This window comes from Heterocephalus glaber, unplaced genomic scaffold, assembly GCF_053883595.1.
Source record: "Heterocephalus glaber isolate CG9 unplaced genomic scaffold, H.glaber_assembly_v1.0 deba00001531, whole genome shotgun sequence".
Taxonomy (NCBI): Eukaryota; Metazoa; Chordata; class Mammalia; order Rodentia; family Bathyergidae; genus Heterocephalus; species Heterocephalus glaber.
The window spans coordinates 15,502,523-15,521,400 of record NW_028258329.1 but is presented as its reverse complement, the minus strand read 5'-3'; the positions used below and the strand labels follow the sequence as shown (position 1 = coordinate 15,521,400).

Below are 18,878 nucleotides of genomic sequence, written 5' to 3'. Positions count from 1 at the left end.
AAGTGTGCCCTGGGAAGAGGGGTAGAGAAGGGAAAACACCCAATGAACCAAAGAATCACTAATCTGACTTACATTCTGTTGAAACATCAATTTATATTTTTGATATAAGTATAAATTTAAGACAAAAAATAAAGTATAACTAGAGAAAAATAAAGGTTTGTGAGTTTTTGTCCCTTTATTTGTTACCCTGAAGTTTTATACCTAGTAGATGAGGTCTTTTGTGAGATTTAGCTGAATTCTATTTTGTAATAAATTTGTACCTTAGAGGAGAGATTTCTAAAATGAAATATTTAAACTTCTCAAAAAAAAGTGGTCTCTAAAATAAGTAGTCCCCCAGGCAAATAAGATTTGGAACATGATCACCTTATATATTCTTAATATGTTAGTCTCATAAAAGGCCCCGCAGAGTTTGATGGTAAAAGAAACCTACCTAATTTTGTTTATCCCAGGACTTCTCAATTTATTTGGGAATTTATTTTTGGCTGAGATGTAATGTATTTCACCCCAGGAAACACTGGTGTAGAAAGCTGCAGGTGAGAATGGATGATAATGGCATAACTGCACTGACCCAAGAGAAAAATAATCAGGTGGAATATGAGCCTAAGATGGATGCTGGGACACAGAGAATATCAGGGCTGGGCATAGAAATGCTGCTTGCCAAATGACCTCATATAGCTTAGAAATTGGCTGAATTTCTTCTAATATTCTTTCAAGGTCCTCACTGAGTCACTCCCACAAATGATGGATCTTAATGGTTCTGAATATCTCTAAAGCCTTTATGTGTAACCATCTCCCTTTTTAACTTGATGATTCACTCTACTCTAGCAAGCAGAAGCAGAGAGAATAGGCTGTTTCATTTCCCAGTCATAAAAATACATATCAAGACCTCCATTCAACCCATGATGGACTATTATAAGTCCCAGAACTCATACGAGAAGTTTAACTGGCTGATTCTTTGGTGACACTGTCACTTCTAGACTGTCTCATTAACTGTTGTAAGGAAAGAATATACCTGAAGGCTCCAAATAACAAACAAATAAAAAACCCTGGAATGTTGAATCTAGGAGATCTGGATTCAAATCTCAACTCTGCCATTTCCAAGCAGTGTGACCTTGGATAAAGTCTTCACCATATTTTAGCTTCCTCATCTGAAAATGAGGATAATAATGCACTCATTTGGGGTCGTTATGAAGATGAGAGGAAATGACTTATGGGTGGGTATGGATGAAAGCAGAGATGAGATGCAGTCATTGTGCCATATCAACAAGAGGGAAGTCATCACCAGACCAGACTGGAAATATCATGAAAACATGTGGGCTCATCTCATCTCCCTATCTGTTACAAAGAAGTAGAAGTACTATGAAGGTGACTGTACCTGATTGTTTGTGTGCGCTTTCGGGTATAAGGAGTAATGACCTTGAAAAGCAGCTCCATCGCTCCATTAATCCCCAACATGGCTCCTGTTTTGACTGAGAAAAACAAAAGCACAGCAGTTGTAGTTGCCACAAGTGGATGGGTTAATAAAACTTGGACCAACTTCTTTAAAACTTTAAGAGGATTATCATATTCCACTAAAAATAAAACACCAACACAAATAACTATAAGGGGCAATCTAAGAATTACCTGCCTTTCTTTCCCACCTTGGTTGCAAGTTCCCTTCAACTTTACTTCATAGATCTTCCATGGCCAAGGCAATGATTTGACTTTGCCTCTGTCAGAAAGCCAAAGGGGCAATCAGTTGCCCAGCTCAGGGATAACTCCTCTGGGAAAGATTCCTATTTTTGCCCATTGGATGGTAATAAAAAATAAAGTTGTAGATCTGAATGATAGAAAAAATCTCTAAGGAATATCTTGCCAGATAAAACCTTCAGGGCCACTCTTATCTCTAAGAATGCCCTCACTTCTTTCCAATATCCCCAATAGTCCACTTTGATCAGCTTACTTTAAGAAAAGCTCGGGTCACATCAAAAAGCAAGAGGATTCTGGGGCCTGCCTCTCAAGCACAAGGTCCCGAGTTCAATCCCCAGTAGCAAAAAAAGAGAGAAGAAGCAAGAGGAAACCACAGTCTAGTGGGGGCAAAACGTTCAGTGGAAGAAGGAAGGAGTGTTATCTTTCAAGGTGACTGTTTCCTCCACAGTGCGGGCCTTTCTGAGACAGAAAACCTAGGAAGGCTCTGTGCTTTGGGCCAGCCTCGCTCTGGGAAAAGTGAGTGGGTGTAAGAGGTATTAAAGACACAAAGAGAGAAACAAGGGTAGCTTATACTGGCTTGCTCTGAGCCTTGGAAAAGGAAGCTAAATGGAAATCTGGAGGCTGTACTATAATCCATCCCAGGACAGTCCTCCGGATAGACTGAGGCTGCGGACTTAGGCATTACAAAGAGCACATGTTCCTGGATCAGCCTCTATGCATATGCCCCACCCGAGGAGGGTACACACAGTAATTTCCTGTATCAAAATGTGGGGTTTGGCATTCTAGTCATGCCCATCAATCTTCCACTCTTGTGGCAACTGACTCAGTCCTTATTTCTAAATTAGGAAAACATGCTAGAGCAAACTCTTGGCAGATAATTTAACAAAGTTTCAATGTTAAGTAGAGTTAAGGAGGGGATCATTTTAAGAGCACAAATTCTCACATGGAAGACTTTATATTTGGAACTGAGAGAAGATGACAATAAGATATCTTCACTGAGTTCACCTTTCCTGGATGGCTATCCAAGGTTGGGCACTGGCACTCTGTAAACATCCCCATCGGCCATCTGGGCACTGCTAAAAAAGGGCTCATTGTCTATCTTAGGCCCATTACAGTTCCAGCCAACTCCTCTGAAGATAGGAGCTGTTCAGAAAGCTTACTGGAACAGTCAGCAGTGACTAACAATTCACCAAAGAGACAGAAATCCACAGGCTTCTTGAACTCTGTTTGCCTCTCATCGGTAAAATCCCTGTATAGACAGTGACATTACATTTTTTAAAAATACCTTATGAAACAGTTGGTATAATAAATGTAGGTCTGAAATATAAGCCAAATGGCCACCTTTTCAAACCTATAGGCAAATCCCAGGACTTCTTGTAGTTCTGGCCAAAGGTATTATTCTAGATAACCATAATCATCATATAGTAAGGAAGGCAAGCTGTTAGCCCCATTATTGTCTAGGAAACTATGAGACACTTCAAATCTTGTTCTATTGGCAAGCTCCAAACAGGGGTGGCACACCTTCTGGCTATTCCTTAATGAGAGTTACCCATTGTACGAAGCCATGGTTCCTCTTTTCCTTTATTAGGGATACATTTTTACAGATCCATTCAGATTCTCCAATTCTCTGACTTACTGGTTCCTACATATGAGATGAGTGAGAAAAGGCTTTGCTGGTAAACAAGGAATCAAGAATCTATCTCATTATTCTCTAGAAAGACTTCCTCTTTCTGGAGCTCTCCATGCTTATAAATAGAATTCACCAATGAAAATCAGATTATTTTAATAGGCTTTAGGATAGCTAGAAAAATAGTCATCTATTTACTCTCCTAATATGTAAGCTTCATATTACTTCAAAAGACTAGAGAAAGCAGAGCAGGAAACAAAACTAGCACTGAGTAGCTGTTATATAGTTGTCACACCCAGAAATGTTGTCTTATTTATCCCATCAACCAACTCTACGAGCTTTGCAATGGACTAAATTGTACCCCACACTTTTACCTAAGTTAAAATGAGGCCATTGGGGAAGACCATAACCTAATCTGACCTGTGCCCTCATCAAAAGAGGACATTTGGAGCACAAAAAGTGACACCAAGTCACACATGCAGGGAGAAAAGATCATGTGAAAGAAAAGACAACAATCTTCCTGAGACCAAGAGGAAAAGCTTCAGAAGAAACCAAACCTGCCAAAATCTTGAATCTCGGACATTCAGCCTTCAGTACTGTGAGAAAATTAATTTCTGTTGTTTAAACCACAGATAGTAGTATTTTGTTATGACATACCAAGCAGGTTAATAGTAGTAATTATTGCCACTATAATTTTACAAGGGAAGAAACTGAGGTTAAACAAATTAAGTACCCATGTTTCGTGACTCATAAAAAATAGAATCAAATTCAGATCTTCTCAGATTCTTTTTCCTACAGAGTATATTAGATCTAAATAATTGTCACTTTCATTCTATAAGAAGGGAGCTAGAGAAAGGGAAGAAAAATTCTGTACTTATTATATGTGAGGTAGGAGGTATAGAATCTAATCTATTAATAAAAATGTCTCCATATGGACTAGAATTAACATGACTTTTGGAGTTAAAAATTCAGCCTTCATGAATTTTTATCTGTATAAATTCAAGCAATTATTTAACTCTTCCAAGCAGCTTTTTTCTCTTAGCTATAAAATTGTGGGTCTAAGTACAGGATTGGTATGTTAATCAGAAATAATCCAAATCAGGAAATGGTAAATAAGTATCAACCTATGTGCCGCTATGTACCTCAGCAGTCACCTGAAAGACTCTTTTGAGAAGGATAATGAGATAAAAACAAGTGAAAAAATTGGTAAAATTGTTGTTATCAAAGACTCTTTTGAGAAGGATAATGAGATAAAAACAAGTGAAAAAATTGGTAAAATTGTTGTTATCAATGAGTAGCTTCAGGGCTCTAGTAAGATTTATGGTGCAAGGGTAATTCTTGACAGGTGTAACACACAGCAAAACTGTCCCTTCAATATCATAATGAATGAAGAAAAGCTTCCTTTCCCCTGCTGTAGGTCTTTTTCACTTGGTGGTACTAACAGAGAAACCCAGAGTGCTGTAATATGTGGGCCACAAGGAAAACCAACATCAAAGTCCATCTCCATGAGCTGGCTCAAGCATTTTACCAGGTTAAGGAAATGAAAAAATAACTTCTTGCCTCCACACCCTCTGGATTGTCAAGCTCCTTTACTTATCTAGCTGGAACCACATATATTCCCCACCAGCACCGTCATTCCCACCAGACTCTCACATAATTTCTAGCCCAGGTCTGGAAGCCACCGTAGAGGCCACAATAGTCACTTACCACTGGAGGCAAACACACGCAGAGCCCAAAGACAGTGTAGAAGGTTGTGGCTATGGGACAGGTTTTTCCTGGCCAAGATCAGTGTCACATCAAGTGCTTCCAATTCCAGTGCCTTCTGCCCAATTTTTTTATCTAGGAACACAAATAAATCTCTCTTAGTTGGATTTCACATTGATTCTGATGACTGCAACATGTTTGGAGTACAGAAAAGGAAGATGGTAGAGGAAGGTTAATCATAGCCAAAGACCTACTAAAAAATACTGCAAAACATGTTCCCAGTGGAACAAATGAATCAGAAGAGCTCATCCTGTATACACCTATTTTACATGAAGACTTGTGCACTGTACGACTTTCAAGTCCTTATACCTAAAGATGTTTCTGGTTGTCCTCGTGCATAAATTCCAGTTTAACTGGGCATCAATTTCTTCCTACACAATAACTCTAGAATTAAGAACACTTAAATAACATAACATTCAAATGTAATGCATGAACTTTGATTAGAACTCTGACTCTAATATATCTGTAAAAGACTGTTGGAAACATTGGGAGAAACTGGAATAAGCACACATTAGGTATTGTTAATTCTATTAAATTTGAGATAATGGTTTGTGCTTATGTAGGAAAATGGCTCTTTTCAAAGAAGTGCACTCAAAAGGATTTTGGAGCAAACTATTAGCTGTAATTTTCTTTAAAATATTTCAAATAAAAATAAATAGGTGAAGAAAATATGACAAACCTAGGGTCTCACATATAGTGGGCAAGTGCTCCACTGCTGAGCTATACCCCCAGCCCAAGGTAAAATGTTAACAACAGTTAGAGAAGTTTTAGGTAGATAAGGGCTCATTCTTCCGTATGACACAGAATTTTCCCAATGAAAAACAAAACGTATTTTAAGAAAATAAAAGTTTTCCCTCATACATCTCTAAATTATTGCTCCAAAAAACCTGACACTGAGTATTGTGAATTAGTCATCATTATTTTAATAATTAAAAATAAGCTTTAAAACAGGGGGAAAGCATCCTTTGGTCTATGCTCCTTGCTTCCACTGTGATGCTAGGTGATGTATCCAGTCACACTGCATCCTTTCCAAAGTGTGATTCCCATATCATCGTGGTCATTTTCTCAGAAATGCATTGCTATTATTAAGTGCAATATTTCTCTTTCTGTGTTTTGCTTATTTCGTTTAGCATAATATACATGTTGTGGCAAATGATGGGATTTCATTCTTTTTTAAAATTGAATAATACCCCATCATGTATATATACTATTTTCTCCCTATCCATCCATCCATCCATCAGTGGATGCTTATGTTGTTTACATATTTGGCTATTATAAATAATGCTGCAAACATGGGAATGCACATATCTTTATAAATTGGTGATTAATGATTTCATCTCCTTTGAGAATGTACGTATACCCGGAAGAATGATTGCTGAGTCAGAAGGTAGTCCTATTTCTAATTTCTTTGGGATTTTCTATACTGTTTTTCAAAATGGCTGTAAAAATCACCAATCTGCCTTTCCAATAACAATGTGCAAGATTTTCTTTCCTTTCACACCTCTAACACTTTTTCCATATTTAGCACTGAAATCAAAGAGCTCTAAGCTACATCTCCAGCCCATTCATTTATCTGTCTGTCTGTCTGTCTGTCTATCTGTCTGTCTATTTCTATTCTGAGGCAGGGTCTCCCTAAGTTATCCAAGCTGGCCTGAAACTTGCAATCCTCTGCCTCAGACTTTCGAATAGCTGAGAATACAGGCACACACCACCACACCTGACTCCTCACCAACATTTGTTACTTCTTGTCTTTTTGGTAATAGCCACCCTCAACCTTGTGAGGTAATAACTCAGATACACAGAGATAGAGAATTAAACACTTATTGACAGAGGGAGGATTGGGGAGAAAAAATGGGGAGGGTAGGTCAAAGGTACAAAGTAGCAAATATGTAGGATGAACGAGTGTAAACATAATATACAACATGAGGATAAAGTTAATAAAATTGTATTGTATCAAGGATTTTTGTTCAATATGTGGATTTTAGCTCCTCTTGTAACTAAAAATATATAATGTATAACTATGTAAAATGACAGATATATTAATCTGCTTCACTATAGTAATGATTTTACTATCTACATTACCCCAAAATGTCATGTTGTAAATCGCAAACATACACAATAACATTCACTTTAAAAAATTCACTGCAAGTTAAAATTCACTGCAAGAGATAATATGCTAAACATGATTTTACCAATTTTACCTCTGGGCCTAAAGGACATCAGCAACAAGATTATAAATAAACTTACATGACCCATCCTTTCTGAGAAAAGAAATATCTACCCAATTGTAATCATGAGCAGCCAAACTTACTTCTCTTCTGCTCAAGTCAGCCCATGGCAGTTTTAATACCAATTCCAAGAACCATGACCTCTTGATGGCAGAAACTGCAGTGACATGATTATTAAAGCAATGTCAAGAGCAACAACTTGGAAACCACTGCCCAGATGTATCTACCATCTCTCTCCTGCAGCACCTAGATGACTTTTATTTGTCAGACCTCTGGCCCCACATGCTTGGCACATGACATATAATACACCCTTAATTTCACAGCAACCCTACAATTAAATATTGTACCTCCCTTTTTTGTGGTACTGGGGATTGAACTCAGGACCTTGTGCTTGCGAGGCAGCGGCACCACTGGGTTAAATCCCCGGCCCTGTACCTCCCTTTTATACATGGGCCATAATGGTTCAGAGAGTTTAAGAAACTTGCCAATGTCACACAGCTAGTCAGTGTCAGAGCTACACTTGAAACATAGATCTGACTTCCCAGCTTGGACTGTTTATGACCAGAGCATATATCAATCTCTACTGTCTTTTCCTAGAGTTTCTTGACCTACTCTTACTTTGCTGACTTCCTCTCTCTTGTTCTTCAGCTTTCAGCTCAAATGTCACCTGTCCCTGACGATGCCATCTTAGTGTAGCCTCACTTTCTCTTCCTTATGCCACTCATCATAGTCTGCTAACATCCAGGTAATTATTTGCTGACTTGTTGGCTGCCCCATTTGGAATGCGAGCTCTGTAAGAGAAGGCTCCTTAACTCTCCTGTGGTGTTCTCAGTGCCTAGAACAGCATTTGGCCTTGGTAGATGTATAGTGAGTGAGTAGCTGGTGAATGTTCGCTAGGTAGGCCGTATTGGTTTTTTCTGGGACATCCTCATGCAGGTGTGAGCTGATGCTCATTTCTCAGTCAACGTCTATAGAATATTGAATGGACTCAAAGTAGAGACAATACTAAAAGGAAAGAATGCCCCTGAGCCTTTGGGCTCTTGGCTACAGCTACTGACAGTGAACATCGGGAGGTCTGGTTTTCAGAGTGTCTGAGCTTCTCTGACCTGTTGGGGAACCCAACACACAATACAAGCTTAACTGCTACAACAAGTTTGCAGTATTTGCATGAGCTAAGTGCCCGGGTTTTTTAACTGTACTCCAAGAAGTTCCAGAGCTTTAGAGAGGTGTTTTGGAGCCTTCACAGCGAAAGAGAAATGACCATGGAATATAACTGGAGAACGCTCTAAGCCTTCCCCCTAGTCCTCCTCAACTAAGGAACCTCTAGTTCTATGTGACTTTTGTAGTAGATTGAATGGATAGTGTTCCCCTAAATTTAGGTCCACTCAGAACCTCAGAATCTTATCTTAGTTGGAAATGGGATCTTTCTAGATTTAATTAGTTAAGGTGAGGGTATACAGAATAGAATGGGCTCCAAATCTAAACTTCTGATGTCCCTACATGAAGAGGAAAGAACATGCACAGACACACAGAGGAGAGCACCCCCTGAAAAATGGAGGCAGAGGCTAGAGAGATGCAACTGCAACACAAGAAACATCAAAGATTCTGGCAACTACCAGAAGCTGGGAGAGAAGCATAGAACAGACTCTCCCACAGAGGCTCCAGAAACAAAAATGACAAAGCTAGTTCCTTGACTTTGGATTTCTGGCTTCCAGAACAATGAGTCAACATATATAAAACTTCATTTTTCTCTTCCCTCATAATTTTTCCTTTCCCTCCTTTCCTTTCCCCTTCCCCTCCCACTTCCCCTATCCCTTTGGACCTTTTCTTCCTATTTTAAATTAACAATTACTCATTTTAATCCTTATTTACACTTTCAGTTTCTCACACTAGAGAAACTATTTGGTATTACATATGTGTGTCCTATTTATTTCACTTAAGAGGAAACAAAGTCTATGTAAATAGGAAAGGGTTGAGGGGGTGAAGGGTGCACAGGTAATGGGGAAAAAATAAGAACCAAGATACATCATGTTCAGGTACAAGCACCCAATGATAAATGTAAATGTACTGTATACCTAAAATGTACCAATAAAAGAATTTTAGAAAAAAATATATATATATATATGACTTCATATAAGATGCAATTGTAAAAATGTTTCACTTATTTTTTAAAATGATTAAAAACTGCAGTGGGGTAGCTCCTCTTTTATTCACTTATGTGACTACGCCCATCTAGTCCATGCCTGCTCTGGCTTCTGTCCTAAACCACGTACGTTGGAGTAGCTGACATCTAGGTCAAAACATTTACTTCTCTATGGGGCTGGCCTACTCATCACTAGCAAGGAAGCAGGGCCTCCCTGCTGCTTCCTACAAGAGCTTCCCAAATAACTCTCATGCTGACAGCTCCAAAAGTGCCCTTTCAGTTGCCTTTGGGTCTTGGAGTGTGGGTACCTCTGAGGCCAACTTTGGCCAGCAGCCTGAAGAGAGGCAGGAGAATTTCATAGTCAGGAGAAGGTGTCCTTGCAGTATCCAACAGGGTCTGCAGGAGGGCTTCACTGCCACCCTTGCTGATCAGGTAGTGAATCCTCCGGTCTGTGCCTGGGGAAAACCAGAGAACAGATGAACCATAAGTGATAAGCCTCATTTTCCTTAGAACAGACCTTGGACCTAACAGCAAGAGTTTGAGCAAAGATTGGTTCAGAACCAGAAAACAAATTTAAGTAGTTCTTGAGGCAACCTTTGTTAAAGTTACAGTATCAGGTAAGGGGAAGGAAATATAAAATGGAGAAATAAAACAATATTTAAGAACCTAGATGTATTCAACTGCGGCCATTGTAAGAAGTGGAGCCTAGAATCCATTTCTCAAAGAACCTGTTGAGTCTTCACTGATGTTTGTGCATATGTATGTACATGTTTATGAATAAGCTTACACATCACCATGTGCTTAATGTCTTTCTGTTGTAGGTTTGAATCATTAGTAGAAGGCACTGGGATGATAGCTTATTTAGAATAATTTTATTGATGGCATAATGATTTTTCTGATGCTGACCTTCAGTGACTGATGGAAGGCAAATATGGAAACCTCTGGAATAATCCCTTAAGAAATGAATGTCTGATTGTCCTACCTAACAAATTTTGAAGAGCATCTGGGCCAAGGTTGAAATATTGATCTTTCTTTCTACCTAAAAATTCTGAACAGAGACTTCCCCCTCACTCAAGGATGAGCTGAAAAGTAGTGATCACATCGCAACTTGGGAAGGGTCCTGGTTGACCTAACCAAGGTAGGCAACAAAGTGGAACCTTACCAAAGAAGATTCTCTGATTTTTTTCATCCTAATGAAAAGAAGGGAGGGAGAGATGGGGCAAAGGAGGGAGGAAGGGAAGAAGGAAGGAAGGAAGGAAGGAAGGAAGGAAGGAAGGAAGGAAGGAAGGAGGGAAGGGAGGGAGGGAGAGAGGGAGGAAAACAGGGAGACAGTGAGGCAGGGAGACAGGGAGGGATGAATTACCATCTGTATCAGAGGAAGAGCTCCAAGGTTTAATTCTGAGATTCAGATACCTTTGGAAAAGCCAGGAACAGCATTATATCAGGAGATAAGTGACTTCACCTCCAGAGGGTATTTCAGTAAAAAAAATTTGCAGGGAAGTTGCCCTGCCAGTGGTGGGCAGCATAGCTGACAAAAAAAAAACCCAACATGATGGGACCCTTGAGGCTCTAGCTTTGGTGTATCATTCATTCTTGCTATTCCACATTTGTGCAAATATTGCTGACTACTCTAGCTAACCCAGTTGATTCCAAAGTACTCAATTCTGTCACCTTATGACTTACCAAACTTCAAAGTCCAATTTCTGCCTCATATTCCTCTTTCCACCTGCCATATTCAAGGATGCTGTCAATCCCTAGATCCCCACCAAAGGGAACAGAAGGGGAGAGACAGAACCTTTCAGGGGCAGCCCTCTCTGAGGAGCACTGAAAGGTAGATGCAGGTCTCTGGAGATCCTTGGTCTTACAGATGAGAAACTGTTAGAATAACTACCCAGCCACTAATTTCTTCCTAAGTTTCAGTCATTGTAGGATAGGTGACAAGACTGAAGAGCCCAAGTATATTCCATATCTCATCCCTTCAAAGTGAAAGCATAGGCTGGTGACTTTATCTTTCATCAGACACTTGAGCTACAGCAATCCCAGCCAAACAGATTCCTGGAACAGACACAGCCACCATATCATTAGATGAGAGTAAAGTCTACTCACCAACAGAGAGCAAATTTCCAAGGAGCTGGAGGATGGTCAGGATGGATGCTTTGTCTGAGGAGCTCTGCAATGAGAAGACAGGTAGCCATTTTAAGAAGGAACTCAAGTGGAAGGAGGTGGTGTGAATCAAAGAAGCAGGGCTATGCTTTCTTCGACTGAGGAAGACTCCCTAAGTGAAAGGATGGGCAAAGGGAGCTCTTCTTAAGTAATAACAGAGAGTGGGATGCCTGAGGTAGGGGTCTCAGGAGGTATTCCTCCATATTTAGCCCTCAGGACCCCTCTCTGAGGATCAGTCCTGTAGTTACATCAGCAAGATGCACAATGACCAACACAGAAACAGCAAGAAAAGGAGCTTTATGGGACAAGGTGGTACAGATCTTTTATTGAAGTAGGCTTGAATTGGCTTTAAATTCAAGGCACAGGGTAAAATCTGAAATTCACCAAAATGTTCTGATGCAAATACTTGCTTGGCAGAATGGATGAAATTTGATTTTCTTGAGAGAAGCCCCAGGTAACACCAAACCATATTAGGGTAATGTTCTAAGGAATCTGTGCAATACTTGACACTCTACCCTTGTTATATAGATGGAAACCTGAGTTCAGAGGGTGGGAGGAATTGCCAAACCCCCTGAGTCAATCCATACAGCAAAGACAGAAATAAAAGCCAGTCGAACTAGACCAATAGTATCCCAATACCTATACCAATGGTCCTTGCATGGTAAGATCTTTTTACAGTGGTATAGTATTTCAAGCAAAGTCTTAATCTTCCCATTAGTAAGATTTATGCTCCTTATCTGCTTCAAAGACTTCAAAGGTCAGTGATGGTTCATGCTTCAAATGTATGATGTCCCCCAAGATCTGCACCCCATCCACAAGCTGGGTCTAGGATCCTTTCTGTCTTCCCATCACTCTGATTGTAGCTCTGACACCACACTTAATACCTGCTTTTGGAATCAAGATGCAATCCATGCCCACTGGAGATTAAAAATTTTAAACAAAGGACTAAGTTTTGTGCATATCTCTGATCTGGTACCTGGCACAGGGATGTGCCAGAGAAAATGTACAATAAATGTTTGTTAAATGGAACCAAACTGAACCAAAAAGAACATGAAGGGATCCATGAAGTCCAACAGCTCCCACAAAACAAAGTAGTGCATATACTTTCTTCATTCTGGAGCTTAAGATTTTCCAGGAAGAAGGGAGGGCAGGGGAATAAGAAAAAATAAGAACTAAGACACATTATGTAAAGGTACAAGTTCTGAGTGATAAATGTAAATGTACTGTTTACCTAAAATGCACCAATAAAAGAATTTAAGAAAAAAAAGATTTTCCAGAAAGACTTCTTCATTCCAGAGCTTAAGATCTTCCAGGAAGACATATTCCACCAAGGTGACTTACCTCACCACTAAATGTAAGGGAACTGCAAAAAAATCCGACAAGAATAAAGATAAATATCTTAATATTAAACTAATGCAAAAAGTTCATGACAGATTAATATCAAAATGGAACTCAATAATTTCTATTCTGGGTGGGATAAGCTCTGTTGAGATCCCTAGGCACTTACTGAGGAAGAAGATTTGAATATCCTCTGACATCTTTTTCACCAGGAGCTTTGGCCTAACAAGGCCAATCTCAACATGCACTATGCTAACGCCTCTCATCAGAGTTGTACTGAATATTAACAGAAGGTACAGTATTATTCTCCATATTTCCAAATCCATGTCTCCCTCCAATCTCCACCATATACACAATGCTGGTACCTTCCACTCCTTAGTCCACCAAAGGATGGAAACAGGAACCCAAGGGTGGCCAAGAAACTGATCTATCATTCTGAGTTTGCAAGACTATAGCCTTTTGAAAGTGGCCCCAGAGATGAGACACAGTAGAAAAACACAGTCCCTGAAATGTTTCTTTCATAGCCAACACTGACATTTATGGCCGGGTACATCTCACAGATACATCTCATCTTTCTGTGAAGAGAGGAGATAAAAGACTTTTTGCAAGGCTGTGTAAATGTTGTGTAACTTTTAAAATGCTGTATTCATCCCTTGCTTATTATGAATAATAAGGAAAGGAAAATAAAAAAGCAAGGAAAATAAGAGATAAGATAGAGGTGAGAAAAAGAGAAAGGGGAAACTGAAATACTAATAAGACAGAAACTGATTGAAGGGGAATAAAAGATCCAGATTTCATTTCCTTTAATTCAATTATTAATGCATACATCCTGCAAGCATCCACTGGAATTCATCTGTGTTCCAGACACCAGACTAAGCTGCAAGGCTACAAACTGATTAAAACACAATCTGCTGTGATGAGGCTCCAGGCCTGGCTGAGCTGGGCAGCTGGTAGGCAGGTAGGAACTCAAACGGGAGGGCCTGTAGCAAAGGTAAACAGGGATGCTTGGAAGAATCCCAGAAGGAGAATATAACCAGCCAAGTCCATAAGGGATGAAATAACCCACCAGGTTCCACCACTCCCAGCATAGAGGAAGGTGCTTCCGGGCCAGTGTTCCACTGTTCCCAAGCCAGAGGAAGGGGCTTTCAGGGCACAGTTCCACCACTCCCAGCCCAGAGGAGTTGAGCCATATGGGTGCCAACAGGACACACCCTCATCAAAATGAGAAGACATGTAAACAAGTCTCAAAACCAGACATCCAGATCACCTACAGCAACCCAAAAGGGAAAGGAGATGGAACACTCTGATACTCAATCACCTGGATTCTGGGAAAAATGAAATCAGAAATAATTTCTCAGATAACAGCAGAGATTGTGCTCATAGTGTAAGATATGATTAATAAATCTAGAGAAGAAACAGATAAAAAAATAGAGGAGCTGAGGAACATGATGGAATCCCAACATAGGAAACAAATGGAAACCATAAAACAGATACAAACAGACTTCCAGGAGATTAAAAACTCCATTGAAAGTCTACGCAGCAAAATGAGCCAATGTGAGGACAGAATTTCAGATATAGAAGATATGATTGCAATTAGTGACCAAGAAAAGAAAAATTGCTTCAAAATTGTAGGGGACCATGAGAAATGAATCCAGCAGCTGCTAGACAATGCAAAGAAAAATAACATGAGACTGCTTGGAGTCAAAGAAGAAACAGGAGAGAGTGCAGATAACTTTTAAAAAAATGTTCACAGAAGTAATGGCAGAAAACATCCCAAGCAGGGGGAAAGAACTTGACATACAGATAAGTAAGGAATATAGGACTCCAACTAGCCTTGGTCAAAAAAATCCACACATAGGCATATAATTGTTAAGATTCCACAAACCCAACCAAAGAACAAAATTCTACAAGCAGTGCGAGAAAAGAAAAAAATCACATAAAAAGGAAAGCCCATCAGAATCACAGCAGACTTCTCAACACAAACCATCAAGGCAGGAAGAAATTGGAGTGACATATTCCAAGCCCTAAAAGAAAACAGCCTCCAACCCAGATTGATGTACCCTGCAAAACTATCTTTCAAAATTGAAGGAGAAATAAGATACTTTCATGACAAAGAGCACCTTAGGAACTTTGTGAATACCAAACCAGCACTCCAAAAAATTTTAGATAATATCCTAGGAAAAGACAATGAGGATCACAACCCCAGGAAACACAGCAGAATGAATCCACCAGGCATGACAAGAAATTAAAAGCAAAGGGCGAGAATCCAACAAAAAGAAAAAGTCATGACAATAATAACTCAATACGTAACAGTTATAACCATCAATGTTAATGGTCTCAATTCACCAATCAAAAGAAATAGACTGGCAGAATGGGTCAAGAAGCAAAATACAACAATATGCTAAATACAAGAAACACACTTAATTCAAAAAGAAACTCATAGACTCAAAGTTAGAGGGTGGAAAGTAATACGTCATGCAAAGGGAACCTGAAAAAAAGCAGGAGTAGCTATCCTCTTTGCAGATCAAGTGGATTTCAAACCAACACTGATTAAGAGAGACAAAGAAGGACACTGCATCCTTGTAAAGGGAACAATCCAAAAGGAAGAGATGACAATCATAAATGTCTATGCACCAAACACTAGTGTGCCCAACTATATAAAAATGATACTAACAGACATGAAAAGTCATATATGCACTAATACAATAGTAGTAGGGGACTTCAATACCCCACTGTCACAAATAGATAGATCAACTAGACAAAAAATAAGCAATGAAATACTGGAACTCAACTCTTGAACAAAAGAACTTAACATATGTTTACAGAGTGTTCCACCCCACGAAATCAGAATACACATTCTTTTCAGCCGCACCCGGGTTGTTCTCCAAAATAGACCACAAACTCACTCATAGAATGTGTTTAAGTAAGGGCAAAAGAATTGAAGTTATCCCCTGTATATTATCAGACCATAGTGTGATGAAATTGGAGATCCATAGAAAAAGAAACTGCAAAAATTACGTAAACACATGGAAACTGAACAACACACGTCTGAATAACCAATGGGTCACAGAGGAAATTAAAGAAGAAATCAGACAGTTCCTTCAATTAAATGACAATGACAATACAACATATCGGAATCTATGGGACACAATGAAAGCAGTCTTACGAGGGAAATTCATAGCAGTGAATGCACATATTAGGAAAACAGAGCAAGCTCAATTAAACAACCTGATGCTTAACCTCAAGCTTCTAGATAAAGAAGAGCAAGTCAAACCCAAAGCTCATACAAGGGAGGAAATTATAAAGATCAGAGCAGAAATCAATGCAATGGAGACTAAGAGAACGATACAAAAAAATCAATGAAGCCAAGAGTTGGTTCTTCGAAAGAATCAACAAAATTGACAAACCCTTAGCCAACTTTATCAGAAAAAGTAAAGAAAAGGCCCAAATCCAAGCAATTAGAAATCAAAAGGGTGAAATTACAAAGGACCCAGCAGAAATCCAGAGGATCATCAATACCTACTTCCAGAACCTCTACGCCAATAAGACGGAAAACACAGAAGAAACAGACAGATTCCTAGATAGGTATGAATTCCCAAAGTTGAATAAAGAAGACCTAAAAGTTCTAAACAACCCAATATCAACCAATGAAATTGAAAATGTAATTAAAAACTTACCAAATAAGAAAAGCCCAGGTCCTGATGGCTTCACTGCTGAATTCTACAAGACATTTAGAGAGGAAATACTGCCACTACTGTTTAAACTCTTCAATGAAATTGAAAGGGAAGCAATACTCCCAAATTCATTCCTGGAAACAAGCATCACCTTGATCCCCAAAACAAAGAAAGACCCAACCGAAAAAGACAACTATAGGCCAATCTCACTAAAGAACAAGATGCAAAAATCCTTAATGAGATAGTGACAAATAGAATGCAGAAGATCACATACCCTGATCAAGTGGGATTCATCCCAGGAATTAAGGGATGGTTTACCACATGCAAATCAATCAATATAATACACTATATCAATAGAGCCAAGGACAAAAACCATAATAGATGCAGAAAAAGCATTTGACAAAATCCAACATGCATTTATGATAAAAACCCTACAAAAAATTGGAATAGACAGTCTCTACCTCAATCTGATAAAAGCCATCTATGAAAAACCAACAGCCAATATCATATTAAATGCTCAAAAACTGAAATCCTTCACACTAAAATCAGGAACAAAACAAGGACGTCCACTATCACCACTCTTGTTCATTATACTTCTGGAAACATTAGCCATGGCAATTAGAGAAGAGAAAGAAATAAAAGGAATTAAGATAGGAAATGAAGAAGTCAAATCGTCATTATTTTGTCATTACTGTCATGAAGCTGACATGATTCTATATATAGAAGATCGCAAGAACTCCACCAAAAAGTCTTCTAGACGTAATAACCAAATTCAGTAGAATAGCTTGATCGAAGATCAGCACACAAAAATCAATAGCTTTTCTCTTCAGGAACAACAGACTCACTGAGAGATAAATAGGGCAAATAATTCCTTTCACAATAGCATCCAAAAAATTGAAATACCTAGGAATCAACCTAACTAAAGAAATCAAAGACCCCTTCTCTGAAAACTATAGCACTCTGAAAAGAGAGCTTGAAAATGATATCAGAAAATGGAAAGACATCCCCTGCTCCTGGGTAGGAAGGATCAATATAGTGAAAATGGCCATACTTCCAAAACTGCTATATAGATTCAATGCAATCCCAATTGAAATCCCAGAAGCTTACTTCTCAGACCTTGAGAAAACAATCCAAAAATTCATTTGGAATAAGAAGAGACCCAGAATAGCAAAAGCAATTCTAGGTAACAAAGACATGGCAGGAGGTATCAAAATCTCAAACTTTAAACTATACTACAAAGATAATGTGATAAAAAGAGCATGGTAATGAGAAAGAAACAGACCTGAGGACCAGTGGAACAGATTAAAAGATGCAGAAACAACTTCAGACATACTCAGTCATCTCATCTTCAATGAAGGAGCCAAACACTCACTGGAGGAAAGATAGCCTCTTTAATAAATGGTGCTGGAAAAATTGGGTTTCAACTTGCCAAAGATTAAAACCAGACCTATATCTCTCACCATGCACTAAACTAAAATCAAAATGGATAAAAGATCTAAATATTAAAATAGAAAAGCTGAATCGCCTGGAACAGAGGTTAGGTAGAACTCTTAAAGACATCAGTGTAGGAAAAAATTTTATGAACAAAACCTCAGTTGCCCGTGAACTAGCACAAACAATCAACAAATGGGATCTCTTCTTATTAAAAGGCTTCTGCACAGCAAGAGAAACCACCAGCAGTGTGAAGAGACAACCCACAATGTGGGAAAAAATCTTCACCTGCTCTTCCTCAGACAAAGGTCTACTATCTCGAATCTATAAAGAATTTGAAAAAATCAGACCTCCCAAATTTAAAGACCCAATCCGAAAATGGACATCTGAAATGAACAGACATTTCTCAGACAAAGAAGTAGAAATGCCAAATAAACATATCAAAAAGTGTTCAACATCACTGGTCATTTGAGAGATGCAGATGAAAACAATGCTGAGATTCCACCTCACCCCAGAAAGAATGGCTGCTATCAAGAAATCAACCAATAATAAATGCTGGTGGGGCTGTGGGGAAAGAGGAACCCTGCTCCACTGCTGGTGGGTGGGAGTGTAGACTGGTGCAACCACTGTGGAAATCAGTATGGAGATACCTTAAAGAACTAGGACTGGAAGTCCCTTTTGACCCAGCTATTCCCCTGCTCAGTATCTTCCCCAAAGAATTAAAAGTATCATACCACAGTGATATACATGCACCCATGTTCATAGCAGCACAGTTTGTAATAGCTAAAACTTGGAAACAGCCCAAATGCCCATCAACTGTA

General features: G+C 39.1%; 1 protein-coding gene across 2 annotated transcripts in view; it reads right to left on the bottom strand.

The window, feature by feature from the left end:
- Positions 1–18,878, bottom strand: part of Agbl1 (AGBL carboxypeptidase 1) — an 832,602-nt gene that overhangs the window by 756,193 nt on the left and 57,531 nt on the right. For both annotated transcript variants that reach the window (XM_087188360.1, XM_021264792.2), the window contains exons 2-5: positions 11,558–11,621; positions 9,760–9,906; positions 5,024–5,155; positions 1,376–1,469 (exon numbers count right to left, since the gene is read on the bottom strand). In XM_087188360.1, the coding sequence (XP_087044486.1) occupies positions 1,376–1,469; positions 5,024–5,155; positions 9,760–9,906; positions 11,558–11,621 (437 nt within the window). The remainder of the gene's footprint in view (positions 1–1,375; positions 1,470–5,023; positions 5,156–9,759; positions 9,907–11,557; positions 11,622–18,878) is intronic.